This window comes from Oncorhynchus kisutch, linkage group LG5 (assembly GCF_002021735.2).
Source record: "Oncorhynchus kisutch isolate 150728-3 linkage group LG5, Okis_V2, whole genome shotgun sequence".
Taxonomy (NCBI): Eukaryota; Metazoa; Chordata; class Actinopteri; order Salmoniformes; family Salmonidae; genus Oncorhynchus; species Oncorhynchus kisutch.
The window spans coordinates 59,266,234-59,288,346 of NC_034178.2; the positions used below are offsets into that span (position 1 = coordinate 59,266,234).

Sequence of the window (22,113 nt, forward strand, 5' to 3'; positions counted from 1 at the left end):
CAGTGCAATCCGTTTTATCACCAAAGCCCCATATACTACCCACCATTGCGACCTGTACGCTCTCGTTGGCTGGCCCTCGCTTCATACTCGTCGCCAAACCCACTGGCTCCATGTCATCTACAAGACCCTGCTAGGTAAAGTCCCCCCTTATCTCAGCTCGCTGGTCACCATCCCACCTGTAGCACACGCTCCAGCAGGTATATCTCTCTAGTCACCCCCAAAACCAATTCTTTCTTTGGCCGCCTCTCCTTCCAGTTCTCTGCTGCCAATGACTGGAACGAACTACAAAAATCTCTGAAACTGGAAACACTTATCTCCCTCACTAGCTTTAAGCACCAACTGTCAGAGCAGCTCACAGATTACTGCACCTGTACATAGCCCACCTATAATTTAGCCCAAACAACTACCTCTTTCCCAACTGTATTTAATTTTAATTTATTTATTTATTTTGCTCCTTTGCACCCCATTATTTTTTATTCTTCCATTGCAAAACTACCATTCCAGTATTTTACTTGCTATATTGTATTTACTTTGCCATCATGGCCTTTTTTGCCTTTACCTCCCTTCTCACCTCATTTGCTCACATTGTATATAGACTTGTTTATACTGCATTATTGACTGTATGTTTGTTTTTACTCCATGTGTAACTCTGTATCGTTTTATCTGTCGAACTGCTTTGCTTTATCTTGGCCAGGTCGCAATTGTAAATGAGAACTTGTTCTCAACTTGCCTACCTGGTTAAATAAAGGTAAAATAAATAAAATAAAATAAAATAGCGTTCAGACAACAAAGCAGCAAAAAAGATATCCGCCATTTTGGGTAGTCAACATTAGTCAGAAATAGCGTTAGAAATATTCCCTTACCTTTGATGATCTTCATCAGAATGCACTCCCAGGAATCCCAGTTCCACCATAAATGTTTGATTTGTTCGATAATGTCCATCATTTATGTCCAAATTGCTTCTTTCTTTAGGGCGTTTATTACACAAATCCAAACGCGCGTTCAGGTCCAGCCGAACGTCGGATGAAAAGTTCAAAAAGTTATATTACAGGTCGTAGAAACATTTCAAACTAAGTATAGAATTAATCAATCTTCAATAACGTTCCAACCGGAGAATTCCATTGTCTGTAGAAAAGCAATGGAACGCAGGTCGCTCTCATGTGAAATGCGCGTGACCAAGCCTGTGGCACTCTACCAGACACCTGACTCATTCAGCTCTCGTTCAGGCCCACTTCACAGTAGAAGCCTCAAACCAGTTTTTAAAGACGGTTGACATCTAGTGGAAGCCTTAGGAACTACGTAACCAATATCCCACTGTATCTCCAATAGGGGCTGAGATAAAAAACTACAAGCCTCAGATTTCCCACTTCCTGTTTGGATTTTTTCTCAGGTTTTTGCCTGCCATATGAGTTCTGTTATACTCACAGACATCATTCAAACCATTTTAGAACCTTCAGAGTGTTTTCTATCCAATACTAATATGCATATATTAGCATCTGGGACAGAGTAGCAGGCAGTTTACTCTGGGAACCTTATTCATCCAAGCTACTCAATACTGCCCCCCTGTCACAAAGAAGTTAACTCCAAATATAGCCTACATTCATGGGTTTGTAGTCCAATCACATAACTGCTGAGACAATGGAATAGTGACTAATGGATGTTTTCAACTTGAATGCAGCATGGCCAAATCCCCATAAAATCATTAGTGACAATATTTGTAAATATTTCTATTCATACTTTATATTCAAAATCACAAGCATGGATATATTATAGAGATGATGTTATGCCAGAGAATTTAAGGAACTGTGTCCCTTGTTATTTTCTGTCTTTACCTCCCCCTCTCTTCTTTCTTCTCTCAGGACCGTAAACTGACTAAAGCGGAGCGTCAGAGGTTTAAAGAGGAGGCAGAGATGTTGAAGGGTCTCCAGCACCCCAACATTGTGCGTTTCTATGACTTCTGGGAGTCACCAGTCAAAGGGAGGAAGTGCATCGTTCTTGTGACAGAGCTCATGACCTCAGGGACACTAAAAACGTGAGACACACACAACCAACAGCATGCCCCCCCCCCTCATGGAATGAAATAGTTCCTCCACATTTTGATTCATAGTTTAATGATATTTGTTCATTATCAGATGGATTGTAACATTAGTGGTCTTGATGATGAAAATCTTGATGATGATGGTCTGCCCTTTATCTTCCAGGTATCTCAAGCGTTTCAAGGTGATGAAGCCCAAGGTTCTGAGGAGCTGGTGTCGACAGATCCTGAAGGGCCTCCACTTCCTCCACACCAGGACCCCTCCCATCATCCACAGGGACCTGAAGTGTGACAACATCTTCATCACCGGCCCCACCGGTTCCGTCAAGATAGGAGACCTGGGATTAGCTACGCTGAAGAGGACCTCCTTCGCCAAGAGTGTCATTGGTGAGGATGATGAATCATGCTCTTTCATGCTCTGCTTGGAAGGGTAGTAAATACATCACCTGTAAAAGAGTATGGAATCTATACTGTAACTATGCATTTCATGGATTATGACAGTAATTCTGTTGAGACCTGCCCGTGAATTCAATGAGCCTCTTTTGGATAGGTATATGTGAATTAGCTTAGCATGTTTATCATTTTAGCATGAGTGTGTTCCAGTGTGTAAGGAAAAACCTTCTGTTTCTTTCTGAAGGAGCCCTGTAACTCTTGTGACCTTTGACGTTTGCCCTCTTCTCTGACCCCTGTCGTCCCAGGCACCCCAGAGTTCATGGCCCCTGAGATGTATGAGGAGCACTATGATGAGGCGGTGGACGTCTATGCCTTCGGGATGTGTATGTTGGAGATGGCCACCTCAGAATACCCCTACTCCGAGTGCCAGAACGCTGCTCAGATCTACCGCAAAGTCACCGGCGTGAGTCCAGCGAGTCCATCTTCAATCCTATCTATCACCCACACCATTGCTAGCACCAATGTTTTCTTACTAGCACTAACAGCAAAGCCATACAGATCTACAGTGAATAGTTCAAAAGTCTACCATGGTGATGCAAGCTGTTAGTACTAACAAAACAAACCTACATAAGATCACAGATACAGGCTTCTACAGAGTCACTCAGAAATATCAAAGTAGCACTAATGTTACTATAGAGATGCCAGTATGAATGAAGTGCACAGGAGGCTGGTGAGGGAGGACGGCTCATAATAATGGTTGGATTGTAGTGAATGGAATGATATCAAACACATGGAAATGACTTAAGGAGACTTAAGGAGAACATGTCTGTGTCTCAAATGGTATTTTATTCCTTACATAGTGCACTACTTTTGATGGACTTTTCCCTATGCAGTGAAGTACATAGGGAATAGGGTGCTATTTGGAACCCATATTTGGAACATGTGCCCATATGTTTTTCCAGAGGGAGCTTCCTGACCATGTCACTGCACCGCGGGGAATCTGTTCTTAATGGGGTATGACATTTGTCAGCCATCTTACTCCTGTCACAAAGAATGCAGGTTGAACGCTGTGTGTGTTGTTGTTTTTGGGACTCTGGGAGACATCACCCGATATTTGTGGACTCCAGGAAGAGTAACTGTCGCAACTGGGGATCCAAAAAATAAACAAATGTTCTTCATGTTTGTGATCATGAAGATTGTTCTTGTTTTTGCGTCTGAATGTGAATGTGAGTGTCAGTGTGAGAACGTTTGAGATATCATATGATATTCTTCGTACTTGTCATCCTGAAGATAGTTGTTATTTGTGTCTGGCATCTCCAGGGGGTGAAGCCTGCCAGTTATGATAAGATCAGTGACCCAGAGATTAAGGAGATCATCGGGGAGTGTATCTGCCATCGGAGGGAAGAGAGGTAAGTGGATAGAGTCAAGTCCACCTTTAAAGTAAAGAACTGAGCAGATAGAAAGCATTAAATGGTAAAAACCAACACATACGCACAACACACATACGCGACACAGACACATACAAAAATGACAACATACACACACAGACACGGTCGCCCTGTCGCTATCTCCTAGCCAACTTTGCATAAGCATTTCACTGCACCTTTTATACCTGCTGTGTACATGACCAATAAACACACACACACACACACACACACACTGTTTCTGTCCTGAGGTATGAAGTTGGTGCCAGTATTTGGGTCTGCTACTGTTGATGCTTTTATGTGTACTGACATTTCACATCTCTGGATCTGATGGATACTATAACCTTTGCACAGCAGCAGTGTTATGTGTGTGTGTGAACGTGCGTGTGTGTGTGTATACTGTACTGAATGTGGGTTGTCCTCAGGTACACCATAAAGGACCTCTTGAACCATGCCTTCTTTGCGGAGGACACAGGCGTAAGGGTGGAGCTGGCCGAGGAGGATGATGGGAAAAAGAATTCCATTGCCCTCAAGGTGTGGGTGGAGGACCCTAAGAAGCTGAAGGGGAAGTACAAGGACAGTGGGGCCATCGAGTTCACCTTTGACCTGGAGAAAGAGACCCCAGAGGGTGTGGCCCAGGAGATGGTGAGTTGCCGAGCCATGTGTAGAGATTGTATATAACTCTGGTAGGGCTCACGTTATCATGGTTCAGAAACGGTTGGTGTATTTGCAGTGCCAGTTGCAGAGTATGATATGGATATATGATGTAGACTGAAAAACAGAACTATAGATACACTTTATTTGTTGAGTCAAAATATATATTTTTGTTCTATGATAAGGGAAGTGTTTAAAAAACAACACTTGGGGTGTCCTCTAGAGTGTAGTGTCTGTCACTCTCTGTGCTATGGTGATCTTGGTTTCGTCTGTTCTGTGCAGACTATATCTCCCAAGTCATGTCCTGTCCTATCTGCATTGCCTGCCATATCCTTCCCTGTCCTGTCTGCATTGCCCTGCCACATCATTCCCTGCCCTGTCCAGTCCTGTACTATTCTGTGTACTGTCCAGTCCTGTACTATTCTGTATCCTGTTCTGTCCTCTGTAGGTGGACTCTGGGTTCTTCCTGGTTTAGTGATAGCAAAGACAATTTAGTGAAAGACCCTAAACAGTAGAGAAGATGAATGGAGAAATGTGTAACATTTGGAGCATGGGGATTCTTGACCAATCACATTTACGTTGCCATGCTGCGTCACATTGCACTCCCTTTAGTGCTTAGTTTAGTAATAACCTCTCTGTTGTAGGTGGAGTCGGGCTTCTTCCTGGACAGCGATGTGAAGATAGTAGGAAAGTCCATCAAGGACCGAGTGGCTCTCATCAAATGGAGGAGGGATCGGACCGTCCCTGCAGTCGACACCCAGACCCAGAACCTGCTACAGGTTTGTGCTTTTTGTCGTTGTTGATGTTGGTTTTTAATTTGTTCCTTTATTTGTCTGTCTGAATCAATGTTATCATATTATTATTAACCAAATGTTTACAATAAACAACTCTGCTGCAGTTGCCCAGCATTGGGTTAACACCACAGGGGGCGCCACTGGCCCCAGCAGAGTCTGAGGAGGAAGAGGGTGACCAGCCCCTTACCCTGCTCTGCAGCCTGCCGGCCCCATGTAAGAACCTGCTCTGCAGCCTCTGAACTAATAGCAAAGACAGAGACACAGGAAAACAACAAACAAATAAAGAAACAAACACATAGACGAATGTGCATACAAGAAAACGGACCAACACTTAAAGTAACTGAAACACACACACATATACATACACTGGTCACCTTCTCTTGAGGCAGGGCCGATCTGTTCAAAGTAATCCGGATGAATATCTACAGGGCTTATAGAGGGCAGGTAGAGATAGAGGGACATGAAGGCAGATCAGTGTGTGTATGTGAGCGAGCGAGAGAGAGCGAGAGAGAGAGAGAGAGACTGCTGCAGGGTATGAATAGCACCAGTGACTCAGCTCTGAGTCATCTCCCAGCTTTTGAATTATAATGACGCTTAATCTCTTTGTCCCTCTGTTTCCTTCTTACGCTCTAGCTCTTTCACTTTCTCTTTCATTCAAATTCAAGCTGCTTTATTGGCATGGAAAACATTGTGTCAATATTGCCAAAGCAACAATGTATACAATATATATTGTAATAAAAGTAATAAAAGTAAGTAACAATAACAAATAATAATATAAATGGTAGTAAATAATAATACAAAAGTAAATACAAAAATAACAACAATATAGTAGAAATGTAATAAATATTACAAGCTAAACATGGAAAATTAAACTATAACTAACTTATAACCAGATAACTGTCATCTTCACCATTACATCAGTACTACAACTACCATCATCATTACTACTACTCCTACTACCACCACCATCATTAAACTGCTATCATTCTCATCACCCTACTACCCATACCACTACTATTTGGAATGATAAACAACAATAATAATAGAAATAACAATAATAGTAATAACAATAATAGTAATAATAAGTAAGTTACTATTCACTATGCAGATGTTATTATTCAGTGTCCCTCAGGCTATGGCAGGCAAATACATATTTGGCTGCAAGAGGAGCCATTGCTACTTCGCCCATGAGTCTTTTTAGTTTTTCCTCTGGGTTTAATAAGTTAAAATTTGGAATAAATGTAGTCATTTCTGTGAATAATGAATCACTTGTAGAGGAATATGTCTCACAGTAAAGGAGAAAGTGCATCTCTGTGGCTACCCCCCCCCCCCCCTCTCTCTGTTGTCTGAGGTTGGCGTAATGTTTTCTCCACACACTGTTCCCTATTATTCTAGACAGTCAGCACAGTGCCCCCTACCAGTCCCTCCCAGAGCCCATATCTACACCCCAGGTCTACAGCCCACCTGTGCAGTCCCAGGCCCAGCTGCACCAGGCGGCCTACCAGCAGCCCACTGCACAGCCTCCGCAGGTGGCCTACTCCCATGCTAGTACCACACAGTTTCATCAGGGGGCCTACCAGTCTCCACCTGTAAGTTCTCTCACACAAAATGCCCCATTGTCTCAAACTCATACAGGGGAAAAAAGTATTTGATCCCCTGCTGATTTTGTACGTTTGCTCACTGACAAAGAAATGATCAGTCTATAATTTTAATGGTAGGTTTATTTGAACAGTGAGAGACAGAATAACAAACAAAAAAAAACCAGAAAAACGAATGTCAATTGCCAACAAGGGTTTTGCCACCAAGTACTAAGTCATGTATTGCAGAGGGGTCAAATACTTATTTCCCTCATTAAAATGCAAATAAATTTATAACATTTTTGACATGCGTTTTTCTGGATTTTTGTTGTTGTTATTCTGTCTCTCACTGTTCAAATAAACCTACCATTAAAATTATAGACTGATCATTTCTTTGTCAGTGGGCAAACATACAAAATCAGCAGGGGATCAAATACTTTTTCCCCTCACAGTATTTCAAAACGTATTCTCACTGCAAGTGTCAGACATACCCTTTGTCTCTCTAGCTCCTTGTTTATGTTGTGTTTTGGGTAGTTTCTGTCTTTGTAAAGACAAACTGAACTAAAATATGTTTTCTTTTGTCCGATCGACCTGAGCAGCACTACTTCAGTGAGCCCTCTGCATCTCAGAATCCTCTTCTCTCCCCTGAGAGGGCAGAATATTGGTTTGCTGGTTGTGGGACCAATGAGAGGACAGTGAGTTGTGGTGGGAGCAATCAGTGCACTAGGCGTGGAAGCACCTCCTTGATTGACATGTGTAGGGCCCACTCTCTCCCTAAGCCACTGAGTCGTTCTCACTGCCACCTCTGTACCAAACGAGATAATACCCTACGTGGGAGCCGAGAAGGGGACGAAATTTCAGAGGAGTGCGCAGCAGCCTCCCTCCCCCCTCCCCCTCAGGATCCTGTCCTGTCCCCTCCACTGTCCCAGCATCATCAGTGTTCCTACCATGACTCAATCAGTCAATCAGTCAATCACCCCCATCCTGCCATCCTGGTTACAAAGCCCATACAATGCCCCTCTGACCTGCCCCTGCCCCACTCCCACTTCCACTCCCACTCCTGCAGAGCCTGTGCGAGCTTTGACCTTCTACTGAGGACCAGGATGGAGACCGGGGAGTCTCTAGGCTACCCCCAAATGCCCCCCCTCCCTCCCTCTCCCCAGTGCTCACCAGTCCACACCCCCCCATCAATCTCCCCCCACCTCCTCTCACTGCTCAATCTCCCTCCAATCACCTCCTCCCTGTCTGCTCCTCCATCTCCCTTCTGGACCACACCCTCACATCTTGCCCCACCTCCTTACCTATTGGTCCGCTCCTCTAGTGGAGGTCTGTCCCTGCTCAACCACTGTCTAAGACACATCGTCAGTCGCAGGAGCAGCTCCCCAACACCAATAGACACCCTGTACTGGCCCAGCCAAAGCTATGGAAAGGCTGGGCTTCGCAGGACCAGCTCCCCTATACCACCAGACACCGGGGCCTACTGGCCCAGCCAAAGCTATGGAAAGGCTGGGCTTCGCAGGACCAGCTCCCCTATACCACCAGACACTGGGGCCTACTGGCCTGGCCAAAGCCAGCCCACCTCTCCTGTGCCTGAGCATTCTAATCAAGACCAGGGCTTGGGCTTGGGCCTGAGTTTGGAAAAAGCTCTGCTTCTATCGCCACATGACAGCGAAGGCAGACCAGGTGGTCCAGGTGGCACAATGGTAGGTCAGGGATACGACAGGCTTGATTGAACTTTGACCATGCCCATCAGTTGCCATAGCGACACCCGACCTAGCTGCAGCAGGGGCATGAGGCTGGTTCTTCTTCCTGCTTTGCTCAGCTTCCTCTGTCCCTCCCATGATGACCAAGTTACTGAAATGTTGCAACACTTCCCCCTAGCCTCAGTTCTAGCTGTTTCTGTTCCCTCCTCAGCAGACAGAGAATGTCTTAGATTACTATTTATTCTATGATATGATGGATCACCTGTGTAGATCCCCTTACTACTGCAGCCTCTCCCTTTTATCCTGCAGTTTCCAGCAGCAATATCAACCCTGCTCACAATGATTCACTCCTGTGTTGCTCCTGTGAAGGAACATTTCTCAGTTGAAGATGCTGATGATTTTTTTTGTGTTCGTCTCAATGTTCATTTTCTTCTCCAGATGATTGTTCTATATGATGTGTTATAGATCCTCTTAGCCATGAGCTGAAAGCCTGCCTTTCCCCTGTGTGTTCCAGCCCAGTACAGGATTGACCCAGCCCCAGGCTCAGCATACCTCTGCTACAGCCACACCAGGGCCTACAGTACATAAGAGCAGAACAGCTGCAACACAGAGCTTCCCAGCTGCTGCCCATGTCCCCACTGGACAGGCACAGGCACAGCTTACTGCTCCTGTCCAGCCCAACCAGGAGGTAAGGGTCTATTCTGAATCCAACACTTGGGTGTGAATGTGTGTTTGTGTATGTGCATGTGTGTGTGTACCTGTGAGTGTGTAGCTATGAGAAGTGATAGTTTGTGGGACTCTCAATAACAATATATTGACTGTCCAGTCAGATGCTGTCTGTCCCCAGGCTTCTGTTCAATGAGCAGAGATGAAGGTGGCTGTGATGTGTGTTGTTCTCAGCTGTGAGTACAGTATATTCACACATAGACAAGCCCTGTGGTGTTTATGTGTGAGCCCAGAGCCTTGTGTTTCTGTGTGGGTGTCTGTTTGTGGGTGTGTGTGTGTGTGTGTGTGTGTGTGTGTGTGTGTGTGTGTGTGTGTGTGTGTGTGTGGGTGTTTGTGTGTGGGTGTGTGTGTGTTTGTTTGTGGGTGTGTGGGTGTGTGTTTGTGTGTGGGTGGGTGTGTGTGTTTGTGTGTTTGTGGGTGGGTGGGTGTGTGTGTTTGTGTGTGGGTGGGTGGGTGTTTGTGTGTGGGTGTGTGTTTGTTTGTGTGTGGTTGGGTGGGTGTTTGTGTGTGGGTGGGTGGGTGTTTGTGTGTTTGCGTGTGGGTGGGTGTGTCTTTGTGTATGGGTGGGTGTGTGTTTGTGTGTGGGTGTGTGTGTGTGTGGGTGTGTGTTTGTGTGTGGGTCAGTGTGTGTGTGTTTGTGTGTGGGTGGGTGTGTGTTTCTGGGTGTGTGTGTGTACATATGTGTTTGTGGCCAACGAGACCCGGTGACATGTGTGTATGTGTGGTACGTGTACCAGTCAGACAGAAAAAACAGACAGATATGGCTGTTTGCCAACCAGACTTGGTGACAGGACAGGCAGAGTGTTTGAGGCAATAGATTATGTTTGTGGAACAGGACAGATATAGATGTTCAATTAACTTTGTCATGACGTTTACTCACCCTGCCTGTTTGTCTCTCTCCCCTCGACTCTATCCTCTCTCCCCATCTCTCCCCCTCTCTCTCTCTCTCTCGTTCTCTCTCTATCTCTCTCTCCTACTACAGTTGTCTACCAGTCAGCCTCTACCTGAGCAGTGCTCTGACATCACCACCAGTCTTGTCCAATCAGCTGCCTTCCTGGCCAGCAGTGCTCCTCCCCCTCTACAGCAGCCTGTCCAGGCCACACCCCCTATTGAGCCACGACAGATCAAGACAGAGGTGGGAAGTAGATAGTCTCGCTTGACAGACTCATGACGCTCAAGCAACACAGATCGAGTTGAAATCGGAAGTTTACATACACTTAGGTTGGAGTCATTAAAACTCGTTTTTCAACCACTCCACACATTTCTTGTTAACAAACTATAGTTTTGGCAAGTCAGTTAGGACATCTACTTTGTGCATGACACAAGTCATTTTTCCAACAATTGTTTACAGACAGATTATGTCACTTATAATTAATTGTGTCACAATTCCAGTGGGTCAGAAGTTTATATACACTAAGTTGACTGTGCCTTTAAACAGCTTGAAAAATTCCATAAAATGATATCATGGCTTTAGAAGCTTCTGATAGGCTAATTGACATCATTTGAGTCAATTGGAGGTGTACTTGTGGATGTATTTCAAGGCCTACCTTCAAAGTGCCTCTTTGCTTGACATCATGGGAAAATCTAAAGAAATCAGTAAAGACCTCATAAACAAATTGTATGCCTCCACAAGTCTGGTTCATCCTTGGAAGCAATTTCCAAACGCCTGAAGGTACCACGTTCATCTGTACAAACAATAGTATGCAAGTATAAACACCATGGGACTATGTAGCCGTCATACCGCTCAGGAAGGAGACGCGTTCTGTCTCCTAGAGATGAACATAATGTGGTGCGAAAAGTGCAAATCTATCCCAAAACAACAGCAAAGGACCTTGTGAAGATGCTGGAGGAAACAGGTACAAAAGTATCTATATTCACAGTAAAACGAGTCCTATATCGACATAACCTGAAAGGCCGCTCAGCAAGGAAGAAGGCACTGCTCCAAAACTGCCATAAAAAAGCCACACTACTGTTTGCAACTGCACATGGGGACAAATATCATACTTTTTTGAGAAATGTCCTCTGGTCTGATGAAACAAAAATAGAACTGTTTGGCCATAATGACCATTGTTATGTTTGGAGGAAAAAGGGGGAGGCTTACAAGCCGAAGAACACCATCCCAACCGTGAAGCACGGGGGCTGCAGCATTATGTTGTGGGGGTGCTTTGCTGCAGGAGGGACTGGTGCACCTCACAAAATAGATGGCATCATGAGGAGGAAAATGATGTGGATATTTTGAAGCAACATCTCAAGACATCAGTCAGGAAGTTAAAGCTTGGTTGCAAATGGGTCTTCCAAATGGATGATGACCCCAAGCATACTTGCAAAGGTGTGGCAAAATGGCTTCAGGACAACAATGTAAAGGTATTGGAGTTGCCATCACAAAGCCCTGACCTCAATCCTATAGACAATTTGTGGGCAAAACTGAAAAAGTGTGTGGGAGCAAGGAGGCCTACAAACCTTACTCAGTTACACCAGCTCTGTCAGAAGGAATGGGACAAAATTCAACCAACTTATTACCAACTTACCAACTCTGTGCCCTGTCTACCCCCCAAGGATTTCCCTCCCTGTACCTGGTCCTCCCAGCCCCTGTTACTGTACTGTGCCCTCCCTAACCACCGTTGGCACCCCCCAGACCCCAGTGTCCCTGGCCCAACAACCCCAGCAGACGTTAGGCATGGCAGTACCCATCCCCCTGCTTGCCATGACCTTGCCGCCTAGGATGCCCTGACAGCAGCCATGGCATCAGTCGGTCTATCCTGCCACCCCTCAGCAAGACCTCCCCCTTCTCCAACCCTCTTACCACCTGCCCCTCTCCGATGTACACCCTACCGCCCCCCTTGCCCACCTCCCTGAGAAACACGTGGCAGAGCAACCTCTCCATGTGAATATTCTAATTAATGCTCACTGTAGGGTTCTAGTAATTTCCCCCAAATTACCTAGTTTTCCTGAAATCTCGTTTGGAAGATTCCTGGAATTAGGTGAGAAGGAGTAAGGACATTCACAGTCCTCTAACCAGGGTTTCTGGTAATCTGTGGAAAGGTACAGGAATTTACAACCGTAGCTTACTATGATGCCTGAAACACAGCAAACCTCCCAAATACATTACGTATACTGGATTTACAAGACCATCCAAATATGTTGGCTTTGCATTTTTACTTTAAGTTGAAATGTGGACAGTAAGACATGGACAGTAAACACAGTTCAGAACACACATTTCGATGAACTAGTAGGTTGTACCATAGAAATAGAATTGGAACATCTAACCCTGGCAATTTGACTGGAAATCTCAAAGATTTATGGGTAGACTTCCTGCATTTACTTTCTGCTTTTAATTCCTGCTTCCCTCCTATGGGTATGCTCCCGGTGGCCTCCAGTCCACCTATTATGCCATCATTGACTTGAATGGGGACGCCCGTTCCATTCCTTCTATTTCCAACTAGCACTCACAGTCTCATGTCTGAATTAAACGTTCATCAATATTTCTCAAATGTCAAATTGAGAATTTGTTGCAACGTCAAATTTGGAAGTGTTTAAGGTGAAGTTTAGGCATAAACTCCGAAATCTTAAGGTTAGGCATTAACTCTGAATGGTTATGGTAAGGTTTAGGGGTTGGGATAGGCTTAAAACCAAAATCTTAAAACTACTTTCTATCGCTGGATTCGAACTTGCAACCTTTGGAATCAGAGGGAGATGCATACGCCTATCCACCATCCCTTTCCACAACACCCTAGTAAAACCCTAGCGCTTACTGTTGCCTCTAGTGGCCGGTTCCGAAAACAGACTTATATGACAGGTGACCTGGCTGTCTATTTCTATGGGTTGTACAATGTTAGCAGCAGTGGCAAAAAGGGTACTGTAATACTTAAGTTATTCCTCCCTCCAGGACCCCCAGGGAGAGGCTCCGGTGTCACCACTGGCCCCGCTCCACCCCGTCCAGCCTGCCGTCCTGTCCCCTCCCCGGAGGGGGCGTATGGTTGACCCCGACCCTGCTGCTGCAGCCGGGTCTGATCAGACACTCCCTGAGAGTCCAGCCCCGGCCCCACCCCTGGCTCCGGCATTGGCTCTGGCTGCAGCCTTGCAGCAGGCTGGCACCCAGAAAAGTACCAGCCTGCCCACGACTCAGCAGAACCTGGAAACTGAGTCCATATCTACCGTTTCCCAACCTGAAGACAGTCAAGAGGTAGGTAGCTACACTGACAGATCCCAACCCTAAAGCTCCCTACAGTTCACTAAAGTACCCTACCCTACAGTTCCCTACAGTTCCATACAGGACCCTACAGTTCCCTACTCTACAGTTCCCTACTTTTCTCTACAGTTCCTTACCCTGCAGTTCCCTAGAGTTCCTTACAGTATCCTGCAGTACCCTAAAGTTACCTACAGTAGCCTACAGTTCCCTACAGTACCCTACAGTTCCCTACTGTACCCTACAGTACCCTAAAGTTACCTACAGTACCCTACAGTTCCATACAGTCCCTTACAGTTCCCTACCCTACAGTTCCCTTCAGTTCTCTACAGTTCCCTACCCTGCAGTACCCCAAAGCCCCCTACAGTACCCTACAGTTCCCTACAGTACCCTACAGTTCCCTACACTACAGTTCCCTACAGTACCCTACAGTAGCCTGAAGTTACCTACAGTACCCTAAGTTACCTACAGTACCCTACAGTTCCCTACCCTACAGTTCCCTACTGTACCATACAGTTCCCTACACTACAGTTCCCTACAGTACCCTACAGTAGCCTGAAGTTACCTACAGTACCCTAAGTTACCTACAGTACCCTCCAGTTCCCTACAGTACCCTCCAGTTCCCTACCCTCCAGTTCCCTCCAGTACCCTCCAGTTACCTACAGTCCCTTACAGTTCCCTACCCTACAGGTCCCTACAGTACTCTACAGTACCCTAAAGTTACCTACAGTTCCCTACATTCCCCTACAGTTCCCTACCCTACAGTTCCCTAGAGTTCCCTACAGTTCCCGCCAGTACCCTCCAGTTCCCTACCCTACAGTACCCTACAGTTCCCTACAGTACCCTACAGTTCCTGACCCTACAGTTCCCTACTGTACCCTACAGTACCCTTCAGTTCTCTACAGTACCCTACAGTTCCCTACAGTACTCTAAAGTTACCTACAGTACCCTACAGTTCCCCACAGTACCCTACAGTTCCCTAGAGTTCCCTACAGCACCCTACAGTTCCCTACTCTACAGTTCCCTACGGTACCCTATAGTTCCATACAGTTCCTTACAGTTCCCTACAGTACTCTACAGTACCCTAAAGTTACCTACAGTACCCTACAGTTCCCTACCCTGCAGTTCCCTATAGTTCCCTACAGTACTCTAAAGTTACCTACAGTACACTACAGTTCCCTACACTACCCTACAGTTCCCTACCCTACAGTTCCCTACTGTACACTACAGTTCCCTACCCTACAGTTCCCTAGAGTTTCCTCCAGTTCCCTCCAGTACCCTACAGGTCCCTACCCTACAGTTCCCTAGAGTTCCCTACAGTACCCTACTGTTCATTACCCTACAGTTCCCTACAGTACTCTACAGTACCCTAAAGTTACCTACAGCACCCTACAGTTCGCTACTGTACCCTACAGTTACCTATAGTTCCCTACAGTACCCTACAGTTCCCTACCCTAGAGTTCCCTACAGTTCCCTACCCTACAGTTCCCTATAGTTCCCTACAGTTTCTTACAGTTCCCTACAGTACACTACTCTACAGTTCCTTATAGTTCCCTACAGTACTCTACAGTACCCTACAGTACCCTACAGTACCCTACAGTTCCCTACAGTACCCTATAGTTCCCTACAGTACCCCACAGTTCCCTATAGTTCCCTACAGTTCCCTATAGTTCCCTACAGTTCCCTACAGTACTCTACAGTACCCCAAAGTTACCTACAGTACCCTATAGTTCCCTACAGTACCCCAAAGTTACCTACAGTACCCTACAGTTCCCTACAGTACCCGACAGTTCCCTACCCTATAGTTCCCTACAGTTCCCTACAGTACTCTACAGTACCCCAAAGTTACCTACAGTACCCTACAGTTCCATACAGTACCCTACAGTTCCCTACCCTATAGTTCCCTACAGTTCCTTACAGTTACCTACAGTACCCTACAGTTCCCTACCCTACAGTTCCTTTTAGTTCCCTACATTTCCCTACAGTACTCTACAGTACCCCAAAGTTACCTACAGTACCCCACAGTTCCCTACTGTACCCTACAGTTCCCTACCCGACAGTTCCTTATAGTTCCCTACAGTTCTCTACAGTACTCTACAGTACTCTACAGTACCCTAAAGTTACCTACAGTTCCCTACAGTTCCCTACCCTACAGTACCCTACAGTTCCCTACAGTACCCTACAGTTCCCTACCCGACAGTTCCTTATAGTTCCCTACAGTTCCCTACAGTACTCTACAGTACCCTAAAGTTACCTACAGTACCCTACAGTACCCTACAGTTCCCACCCTACAGTTCCCTACACTACAGTCCCCTACAGTACCTTAAAGTTCCCTACACTACAGTTCCCTACAGTACCCTACAGTTCCCTACAGGTCCCTACCCTACAGTTCCCTACCCTAGAGTTCCCTATAATTCCCTACAGTATCCTATAGTACAGCACAGACACAATTCTTACTCAACTCTCAAACACTACAGAACATATTGTGATGACTACTTCTACATGTATCAGGGAACACTTATCTTGTGTGTTGGCTATGCACTACTCATATTGTAAATGTAGGCTATGTCCCAAATGGCCACCTATTCACTACATAGTGTCCTATAGGCGCAGGTCAAAAGTAGTGCACTATATAGGAAGGAATAGTGTGCCATTTGTGATACAGGCATACTCAACCCCATATGACATGTTTTGTGAATCCAACAACCCCATTGTCTTTCCCCCAGGAGCCAATGCAAGAGAAACCCATGGCGTTTCACAGTTATGCAGGCTATGACAGGTGTGTGGCCATACCTTCTGAACTTGACTAGAGTGTTAAGATGTTTTTCCCCAATGTACAGTACAGGGGCTTTAGTGGATACAATGAGTGACCCTGACTATCTGTGAATAATAAACCTAGAACACTACACTGTGTGACAATGGACACCTTGCCCTGTCAATCCTGAGTGTTTTATTTTTTATTATTATAATATATTTTTTATTATTATAATATATATTTTTTAAGGGGTGGATCAGAATTAATATTGCGTATAGATTGTTGCTTCCTTCAATGTAATTGTCTGCATCATTTCCAATCCCCCATCTATTGTTTGGGTAAATATATATATCCATACACATACATACCTATATATATATATATATATACCTGGCCTTTTGGCCTTTTTCCCTTTATTCAGATTACAACTGCTCACTTTCAGCTATTTTAAAATGAAATCATCGCCAAAAGAATATAATTTTTTAAATATTCCTTAGAAAGTTGGTTGCAATTTCAGTTTAATCCACTTGAAAGGACAGAACAAATAATACAACAAATGCATAGTCACTTTAACCCTACATTCATGTATATACTACCTCAATTGGGTCGACCAACCAGTGCTCCCACACATTGGATAACCGGTCTATCTGCATTGTGCACCCGCCACCCACCACCCGCCAACCCCTCTTTTGCGCTACTGCTGCTCTCTGTTCACATACTTATTTTCCACCATAATTTGCAAATAAATTCATAAAATACCCTACAATGTGATTTACTGGATTTTTTCTTCTAATTTTGTCAGTCATAGTTGAAGTGTACCTATGATGAAAATTACAGGCCTCTCTCATATTTTTAAGTAGGAGAACTTGCACAATTGGTGGCTGACTAAATACTTTTTTGCCCTACTGTATATAGACCTTCTATGAGGCTGTGGAGGGATTCTAATTGTGGTTTTAAAAGAAAACATGAACCATCAGCATACACCTTGTTTTTAAGCCATGGATTTCTAATCCCTTAATATTATTATTGAATCTAATTTTAACAGCTAACATTTCGATGGCAATAATAAATAGATATGCCAATGGTGGACAACCTTGTTTTACTCCTCTTGACAGATGTAGCCATTATTTACTATTTTACTGTGAATGTTTTCTTACTGAAATGTTAACCTTCCAACCCAGTGACTACACCAGAGTGCTGTCTTAGTGAGTGTCAACACATAAGATCTCTATCTCTGTGCCACAAGCAGAAAGAGAGAGAGAAATAGACAGAGGAAAGAGTCTTTAAAGTGTTCTTTGAGTGTTCTTTCTCTCTGCCATAAGCAGAAAGAGAGTGATGGAGAGAGATAGACAGAGAGGAGAGAGAGAGGTGAGAGAGAGAGAGAGAGAGAGAGAGAGAGAGAGAGAGAGAGAGAGAGAGAGAGAGGAACAAGAAGAAGAGAATGTAAGGATCCAACCCTTTTTTTCAATTATCGCCTAAAATGACATACCCAAATCTAACTTCCTGAACCTCAGGACCTGAAGCAAAGATATGCCTATTCTTGATACCATTTGAAAGGAAACACTTTGAAGTTTGTGGAAATTTGAAATTAATTTAGGAGAATATAACACACTAGATCTGATAAAAGAGAATACAAAGAAAAAAATGTATTTAAAAAAAAAAATGTGTACCATCATCTTTGAAATGCAAGAGAAAGGCCATGATATATTATCCCAGCCCATGCACAATTTAGACTTTGCCCACTAGATGGCACCAGTGTATGTGTAACGTTTTAGACTGATCCAATGAACCATTGTATATATGTTCAAAATGTTGTATCTAGACTGCCCAAATGTGCCTAATTGGTTTATTCATACATTTTCAAGTGTGTAATTGTGCACTCTCCTCAAATAATAATAGCTACTGTAATAGCTACTGTAAATATAATAGCTACTGTAAATTGGACAGTTCAGTTAGACTAACAAGAATGTAAGCTTTCTGCCCATCTATGTCCTGGGATTTGTTTTTGTTTCCTACCACCTCATGCTAATCACATTAGCCTATGTTAGCTCAACCTTTCCCACGGGGAGGTGGGGGGACGGAACACCGATCCTGTAGAGGTTATTAAAAGTGTTCTTTACCTCCTTCATATCCCTACCTTTAGCTTCAACTCAGATGTGGCGTCGGGTAAGGAGATGAGTGATGGTTACGATGGCTCGGCCAGCAGCGGGAAGGGAGACGGGAAGTCCCGGAAACACCACCGCAAGTCGACCCGCACACGCTCACGCCAAGAGAAGACCAACAAGCCCAAACTGAGCATGCTCAATGTAAGTCCGTCCTGACTACCCACCTCTCCGAACTGACCAGTGGTCAAGGTTTTTGCCATTCATAAGCTATTCAGTAAGTCCAAAGGATAAAGTTTAAAACAGAAATGACCATTTATACTGTATATTCATATATTGCTATATTCAAAGTATATGCATATTCGTACTTGCACATTAAAAGTGATTTCCCCTTCTCCCTCAGGTGAGCAACACGGGCGATAAGATGGTGGAGTGCCAGCTGGAGACCCACAACCACAAAATGGTAACCTTCAAGTTTGACCTGGACGGAGATGCTCCAGAAGAAATCGCTATTTACATGGTGAGGTCATGACCTTGGAAGACCTGTTTGCATCCCGAATGGGGGTTGGGTTCAACTACGCTAACATATGGAATTGTTTTAAGATGGTCATATCATGAATCATTTAGCTATTTGATTTGGAATTGTAGGACCCCTTTAGGCCTTTAGGTATCAAAAAACATATACAGTTGAAGTCAGAAGTTTACATACACCTTAGCCAAATCAAATCAAAGTTTATTTGCCACGTGCGCCAAATACAACAGGTGTAGTAGACCTTACAGTCTAATGCTTACTTACAGGCTCTAACCAACAGTGCAAAAAAGGTGTTAGGTGAACAATAGGTAAGTAAAGAAATAAAACAACCATAAAAAGACAGGCTATATACAGTAGCGAGGCTATAAAAGTAGCGAGGCCACATACAGACACCGGTTAGTCAGGCTGATTGAGGTAGTATATACATGTAGATATGGTGAAAGTGACTATGCATATATGATGAACAGAGAGCAGCAGTAGCGTTAAAGAGGGGTTGGCGGGTGGTGGGTGGCAGGACACAATGCAGATAGCCCGTTTAGCCAATGTGCGGGAACACTGGTTGGTCAGCCCAATTGAGGTAGTATGTACATGAATGTATATTTAAAGTGACTATGCACATATGATAAAGAGAGAGTAGCAGCAGCGTAAAAAGAGGGTTTGGGGGGGTTGGGGTTGGGGTGGGGGCACACAATGCAAATAGTCCAGGTAGCCATTTGGTTACCTGTTCAGGAGTCTTATGGCTTGGGGGTAAAAACTGTTGAGAAGCCTTTTGGTCCTAGACTTGGCACTCCGGTACCGCTTGTCATGCGGTAGTAGAGAGAACAGTCTATGACTGGGGTGGCTGGGGTCTTTGACAATTTGTAGGGCCTTTCTCTGACACCGCCTGGTGTGGAGGTCCTGGATGGCAGGCAGCATAGCCCCAGTGATGTACTGGGCCGTACGCACTACCCTCTGTAGTGCCTTGCGGTCAGAGGCCAAGCAATTGCCGTACCAGGCAGTAATGCAACCATGCTCTCGATGTTGCAGCTGTAGAACCTTTTGAGGATCTCAGGACCCATGCCAAATCATTTTAGTTTCCCAAGGGGGAATAGGCTTTGTCGTGCCCTCTTCATGACTGCCTTGGTGTGTTTGGACCATTCTAGTTTGTTGTTGATGTGAACACCGAGGAACTTGAAGCTCTCAACCTGCTCCACTACAGCCCCGTCGATGAGAATGGGGTCGTGCTCGGTCCTCCTTTTCCTGAAGTCCATAATCATCTCCTTCGTCTTGACTACGTTGAGGGAGAGGTTGTTATTCAGGTCTCTGACCTCCTCCCTATAGGCTGTCTCGTCGTTGTCTCATCGTTGACGCTGTTGTGTCGTCAGCAAACTTAATGATGGTGTTGGAGTCGTGCCTGGCCATGCAGTCGTGGGTGAACAGGGAGTACAGGAGGGGACTGAGCACGCACCCCTGTAGAGCTCCAGTGTTGAGGATCAATGTGGCAGATGTGTTGCTACCTACCCTCACCACCTGGGGCCAGCCTGTCAGGAAGTCCAGGATCCAGTTGCAGAGGGAGGTGTTTAGTCCCAGGATCCTTTGCTTAGTTATGAGCTTTGAGGGTACTATGGTGTTGAACCCTGAGCTGTTGTCAATGAATAGCATTCTTACATGAGTGTTCCTTTTGTCCAGGTGGGAAAGGGCAGTGTGGAGTGCAATAGAGATTGCATCATCCATGGATCTGTTTGGGCGGTATGCAATTATGTTGGGTCTAGGGTTTCTGGGATAATGGTGTTGATGTGAGCCATTCCCAACCTTTCAAAGCACTTCATGGCTACGGATGTGAGTGCTACGGGTCTGTAGTAATTTAGGCTGGTTGCCTTTGTGTTCTTGGGCACAGGGACTATGGTGGTCTGCTTAAAACATGTAGGTATTACAGACTCAATCAGGGACATGTTGAAAATGTCAGTGAAGACACCTGCCAGTTGGTCAGCACATGGCCGGAGCACACGTCCTGGTAATCAGCCTTGTGTATGTTGACATGGTCTTACTCACATCGGCTACGGAAAGCGTGATCACACAGTTGTCCGGAACAGCTGATGCTCTCATACATTTAAACTCAGTTTTTCACAATTCCTGACATTTAATCCTAGTAAAAAATCCCTGTCTTAGGTCAGTTCGGATCACCACTTTATTTTAATAATGTAAAATGTCAGAATAATAGTAGAGAGAACTATTTATTTCAGATTTGATTTCTTTCATCACATTCTCAGTGTGTCAGAAGTTTACATACACTCAATTAGTATTTGGTAACATTGCCTTTAAATTGTTTAACTTGGGTCAAATGTTTCGGTTAGCCTTCCACAAGCTTTCCACAATAAGTTGTGTGAATTTTGGCCCATTCCTCCTGACAGAGCTTGGTTCGTAGGCCTCCTTGTTCGCACACTCTTTTTCAGTTCTGCCCACAAATTTTCTATGGGATTGAGGTCAGGGCTTTGTGATGGCCACTCCAATACCTTGACTTTGTTGTCCTTTTTGCCACACCTTTGGAAGTATGCTTGGGGTCATTGTCCATTTGGAAGACCCATTTGCAACCAAACTTTAACTTCCTGACTGATGAATTGAGATGTTGATTCAATATATCCACATCATTTTCCTGCCTCATGAGGCCATCTATTTTGTGAAGTGCACCAGTCCCGCCTGCAGCAAAGCACCCCCACAACATGATGCTGCCACCTCTATGCTTCACGGTTGAGATGGTGTTCTTCGGGTTGCAAGCCTCCTCAGAAGCTTCTAAAGCCATTACATCATTTTCTGGAATTTTCCAAGCTTTTGGGCACAGTCGTCTTAGTGTACCTGAATTGGAATTGTGATGCAATCAATTATAAGTTAAAAAATTTGTCTGTAAACAATTGTTGGAAAAATTACTTGTGTCATCCTTACCGTCCTTACCGACTTGCCAAAACTGTAGTTTGTTAGCAAGACATTTGTGGAGTGGTTGAAAAACAAGTTTTAATGACTCCAAATTGAGTGTATGTAAACTTCTGACTTCAACTGTATGTATATGTTTTTTTAAATAAAATATTGAATTTAGCCTTTACTGGTATTGCATTGAATAACACATTCATAAAAAAGACAGTCAAAATATAAATCACAAGGAATAAGGTTTTGAAGTTTTTTCCCTATATGTACCATGGATCATTTTGCTACTTGATTTGGAATTTTATGACCCTTGTAGGTATAAAAATAGAAAAAC

The 22,113-nt window shown here is 44.6% G+C and overlaps 1 protein-coding gene across 1 annotated transcript in view; it reads left to right on the plus strand.

Annotated features, from left to right (window-relative positions):
• Positions 1-22,113, plus strand: part of LOC116374230 (serine/threonine-protein kinase WNK2-like) — a 67,406-nt gene that overhangs the window by 22,634 nt on the left and 22,659 nt on the right. The window contains exons 2-15 of the mRNA XM_031825540.1: positions 1,860-2,032; positions 2,202-2,422; positions 2,734-2,891; positions 3,749-3,837; positions 4,278-4,497; positions 5,151-5,285; positions 5,405-5,513; positions 6,696-6,889; positions 9,095-9,268; positions 10,289-10,441; positions 13,193-13,489; positions 16,219-16,271; positions 18,391-18,553; positions 18,753-18,869. Of these exons, the coding sequence (XP_031681400.1) occupies positions 1,860-2,032; positions 2,202-2,422; positions 2,734-2,891; positions 3,749-3,837; positions 4,278-4,497; positions 5,151-5,285; positions 5,405-5,513; positions 6,696-6,889; positions 9,095-9,268; positions 10,289-10,441; positions 13,193-13,489; positions 16,219-16,271; positions 18,391-18,553; positions 18,753-18,869 (2,256 nt within the window). The remainder of the gene's footprint in view (positions 1-1,859; positions 2,033-2,201; positions 2,423-2,733; positions 2,892-3,748; positions 3,838-4,277; positions 4,498-5,150; positions 5,286-5,404; positions 5,514-6,695; positions 6,890-9,094; positions 9,269-10,288; positions 10,442-13,192; positions 13,490-16,218; positions 16,272-18,390; positions 18,554-18,752; positions 18,870-22,113) is intronic.